The sequence below is a fragment of the Anguilla rostrata genome, chromosome 10 (assembly GCF_018555375.3).
Source record: "Anguilla rostrata isolate EN2019 chromosome 10, ASM1855537v3, whole genome shotgun sequence".
Lineage (NCBI taxonomy): Eukaryota > Metazoa > Chordata > Actinopteri > Anguilliformes > Anguillidae > Anguilla > Anguilla rostrata.
Window position 1 is genome coordinate 40,061,471 of NC_057942.1, and position 5,000 is coordinate 40,066,470.

Sequence of the window (5,000 nt, forward strand, 5' to 3'; positions counted from 1 at the left end):
AATCTCCAGAGATGCTATTGCACACTTACGATTATTTATGTAAAAACCAATAAACAGACATGCGACCCCCCAGTATTTATTTCAAAGAGCTTAATCTGGGAAGGGGGGGGAGCAGGATGCTTAAACAGTCCTGTTCCTGGACTGTGGGACTGGATTAGCTAGGGGATTATGCTGAAGTGGCAACGATAGCCAATTATTCATTATTCATACCCCCCCCCCCCCAACAGGGTGGGGTGAGATGGTACATTCCATTCGATTCCTGGGGGGGTTGGGGGTGTCTGAGAGTTTAGGGACATTGTTTACAAATACACGTGTACACACACGCGCGCAAACACAAACAGTCGTGCACACACACAAAATTATGCACAGTTTGCACACACACACACACACACACACCGAAAATGCACCACAATCCTTTTCAGAAAGGGTATGTGGCTCGTGACAGGGATCGCTATGGCTCAGTCAATATAGTTTCTCAATTGACTATTTAAATAGCATTCAATATATGTTACACGCAGAGGTGAACAATAATTAAACGCTATGTGGTGCCTCCCCGAAAATCCTTCAAACTGCCAAGGGCGCGCTTTAATTTACCGTTTAGAAAAAAATCTTTTGGATAGGAAATTATAATCTGAAACATCACATAAGATATGGAAGATAAGGAAAAAAGCAGTTGTCATCATTGAGTCAATCCGTGATCACAGTGCTGCAACAACAACGGCGACGATGACAACAACAACGGCAGTTATTGGACGGGATGTTGGGGCTGTGCTGGTTGTGGCTACAAGCTTCCCCGCGCGTGGCTACTAATTCCATTAGCCAATAGGATTTGGAGATAGAGCCAATACTGGGTTACTGTGACCGCTTACACATGGGCTGAGCTGTGTGTGTGTGTGGGGGGGGGGGTTGGGGGGGGGGGTGTGGTCTGTGAAGGAGGGGGGGGGGGGGATGGGCGGGCCTGTGTGCCCAGGCTGAGGAAGGGGTGGGGCCCAAGGGGACCCCAAAAGGGCGTGGTGCCAGACAAGGAGACACTGGGGGGGGGGGGGGACTTTCATGATTTTGATCAAAAGCCTGAGTGTCTGCTTCCTCTGTTTGTACATCACAGGGAGTGTGTGTTTGTGTGCGCTTGTACATAAATGTGTGTGCCTGTGTATTTTCTGTATCTCTCTCTGTTATTCTCTGTTGTGCATGTGTGTGTCTGTGTTTGTTTGTGTGTACGTGCGTGTGTGTGTGTGTGTGTGTGTGTGAGAACAGGCTGTGATGTGATTAGGATCTTATTCCTTGGGGAGGCCTGTTGTGGGATTCTGGGTAATTAAGATGAGATGCAAACAGGAAGCTCTTCCTTGAGAGAGAAAATACTCCACCCTCTCCCTGAAGCTACAGACACTCATGCACACACACGCACACACACGCGCACACACACACACAGTTGTGCTTAGGTGTGTGACAGACGCACAGGTGTGCAGCAGGCAGGTGATATCTCAGCGGTGGTGTGATAAGCAGGTTTCGGGTTTTGGGCCAGTGGGAAGCACCCCGCCCCCCCCCCCCCCCCGTCCCCCCCGCCCCGCAGAAATGTGCCGCTGTTGTCCTGAGGTTCAGGAGAGCGACTGATACCGAGGCAATTACAGCAGCGCCCCCCCCCCCCCACAGCCCTATTTATCCCTCCGTGAAGCCGCAGATCGCCGCCGCGCCGCGGAGCACATGATGCACCGCGCCGCTCGCTCGGAGAGCAGAACAGACGCGCGGGCCTGTCGTTACGGGGACCGCGGCCTAATTACCGCCGGCTCCTTAGCGCCGCGGCCGTCGGCTACTGTGCCTCCTCCTCTCCCCGAGCGGAAAGCGCGCGTTCGTTTCTCTGTGCGTTTGCTGTGTGTGTGTGTGTGTGTGTGTGTGTGTGTTACTTGCATTATGTGTCCTTATAAGAGCAGTGCTGAGCAGAAAGTGTGTGTGTGTGTGTGTGTGCGTTACCTCAGCTATATGACCTCATAAGACCAGTACTAAGCAGAAAGTGTGTGTGTTACTTCAGCTATGTGTCCCTATAAGACCAGTGCTGAGCAGAAAGCAGTTACTCTCCTGCCATACAGTGTGTGTTAGTTCTGAATCCTGCAGTTGAATCCCTATTTAGACATGTATGCATAACGTGTGCGCATACATGTGCAAAAAGAAACTCAATCAGGCATCACTCCTGGGAGTCTCAGTCCATTCTGTGTGTAGGGAACATTAGTGTACCAATCAGAACGCTGGGTTTGCAGACCAATTAAAATGCTCGGTCAGTGGCAGAACAGTGGGCCAGACATTATAGTATAGCCGCAGTATCATTCATATGGGTCTGTCCTTAGAGAGAAAGAGAGAGAGAGAGAGAGAGAGAGAGAGAGAGAGAGAGATGGTTATCTGACAGACAGAGAGGATGGTGGGATGAGGGACAGAGGGAAGCGTGCTCCAGGCTCTGAGGCCTAGCTGAGCGCACGCCTGATGGCTGACTCGGAGGGGGGGTGGAGGGGGGGGGGGCTGGTTGTGCGCCGGGCTAATTTACTCCCTCGTACAGGAAGTGAGAGGACAAAGAGCCGCTGAGCGCGGCGGCCCGGGGCCGTCTCCGCGGGATAAACGGCGCTTTATGCGAGCGCGCCGCGGCGGCCGCTGACAGGATCGATTCCAGCGCCCGCTTCGGTCGCCACGGCAGCATTAATCACTCCGTACCACTCCCCGCTGTGTCTTCGTTTTTTTTTCCCCTTTTTTTTTTTTTTTTTAAACAGGGCCCGGCACAAAGAACGGGGGCCTGTCTTCCTGACCCAGTTATCCTCCGCGTTTGACTCTGAGAGAACCCCCGGCGCTAACGTGCTAATGCGCTAACGTGCTAACGGGCTCGCGGCCCCGCCTAACCAGCGCGGCGCTAAACTCTTCTATTCCCGCCGCCTGATTTGCAAGTTTCGCTGCGCGCGCTGTCTAAGCCCGGCGCGGACCCCGGTCTGTCCGGACGAACGGCTTCGGAATCTCGGTCAGGACGGGGGCCGAGATCGAAACGCAGGCGCGGGGGGGCGGAGTCTCTCGGACGCGCACCACGGAAACGCGGCGCTGGTGACGCCCTAAAGCTGCCTGTCTGTTGCTCATGTGGGCCCCGCCCCGCCCCGCTCGGCCGAGCAGAGGAGAGGAGTTTAATAAAAGCTGCGCCCTGGAGCAGCGATGCATCATTTCAGAGGCCTAATTACATCACCATGACAAATATCGCCGGTGACAACGGCAATAGCCCGCATCCTGTAACCACGCCACAGTCTTCAGAGTGGGGGGGGGGGGGGGCTCACAACTGATTAGGCCCCAAAAAAAATTGGATTCATTTAGTTTTTGTTTGTTAGCAGACAGTCTGGTATGAGTGTCTGCATGCTGGGGTGGGGGGGGGGGGGATGGGTCGTCTGGGGTTGGGTTGGCGTGGGGGTGGGGGGTGTGAGGTGAGGTTGTTTCTAGGGAAACTCAGGTTTTCTCGGGTGTGTTTCTATGAATTAAGTCCTTCCTCCTGGGACTTGCATGCAGTGTGACTGAGTAGAGTTAAAACCTTGCGGTCTGTACTGGTGATGTAGAGTTAGAGCAGTGTGGTCTGTACTGGTGGTGTAGAGGGTTAAAGCACGGTGGTCTGTACTGGAAGAGAGTTAAAATGTGGTCTGTACTGGTGGTGTAGAGGGTTAAAGCACTGTGGTCTGTACTGGAAGAGAGTTAAAATGTGGTCTGTACTGGTGGTGTAGAGGGTTAAAACACTATGGTCAGTATTGGAAGAGAGTTAAAATGTTGTGGTCTGTACTGGAGGTATGTAGTTCAAACACCACCAGTTTCATTGTACAGTAAGATTATTCAGAAGATTACAGGCCTCAGTTATGTTTAACAGCCAATGATAATTACTTATTATGATTACTCGAGATTGTAAGAATTATTCTAATTTTGCATCTTTAAATGTTTTGTCAATTCGATCGTGTTTGTTGTCACGCCGTTGGATCTCATTTGAGTTGAATTTAATTGAGTGAATAATTAATTAAAGGGGGTGATTTTAGTCAGCTAATCATCCCCAATCAGTGAGCTGAATCTCTGATTGCTTCTGGACTCCTTTTATCAGATGTGCCATGTTCCTGATCAGTCTTGGGTTTTAATCGCTGCTATTCCCCCCGGGGGGGGGGGGGGGGGCAGGGTGTGGTGGGACGAGCTCATGGGTGGGGCAATGCACTACGTGTCCCCAACCTCCCTACTTGGCTCAGCCGTCTCCATGACAACTTCATCCCTGAACGCCAGCTAATTAATAATTAATCGGAAGATTAAGCAGGTAATGGCAAAAACGGTTAATCAATTAAAAAGATGTAATCAGGAGTAATATAGGGCAGGGGCAGACATACTACCTCTTTCTCTCTCTCTCTCTCTCTCTCTCTCTCTCTCTCACTCTCTCGGTGTTTGTGAGGGGTGTGCATGTGTTTAATGCTAGTTTTCAATGCGTATGTATGTGTGTGTGTATGTGTGTGCATGTGCGTATGTGTATATATGTGTGTGTGTGCCTGTGTGTATGTGTCTATGTGTCTGTGAGCGTGTGTGTATGTGTATGTATGTGTGTGTGTATGTGTGTGTGTGTGTGTGTGTATGTGTATGTATGTGTGTGTGTGTGTGTGTGTGCGTATGTGTGTGTGTGTATGTGTATATATGTGTGTGCATGTGTGTATGTGTGTGTAACTCTCTTTCTCTCTCTCCTGCAGGCTGAGATCGTGAAGCGGCTCAATGCCATCTGTGCGCAGGTGATTCCCTTCCTGTCTCAGGAGGTAAGAGATCCACCGCAGGTCATGTGACACAGTGAATCAGCCAATCACAGACTGCCGAACCTCACACTTCCCTATCCGTTCTTGCGCCTGAACTTTATACTGCGGCTGGTGCTCTCTCCCTGGTCTCTGCTGTTTTACTCTAAAAAAATATGCATTAGCTTTTAATAAAATATGAAATATTGCCATGTGCAATGTTATTGGTATTAATCTAAA

General features: G+C 50.8%; 1 protein-coding gene across 1 annotated transcript in view; it reads left to right on the forward strand.

Moving 5' to 3' along the window:
* Positions 1 to 5,000, forward strand: part of LOC135233476 (transducin-like enhancer protein 4) — a 43,107-nt gene that overhangs the window by 9,761 nt on the left and 28,346 nt on the right. The window contains 1 exon segment of the mRNA XM_064297071.1: positions 4,725 to 4,787. Coding sequence (XP_064153141.1) covers positions 4,725 to 4,787 — 63 coding nt within the window.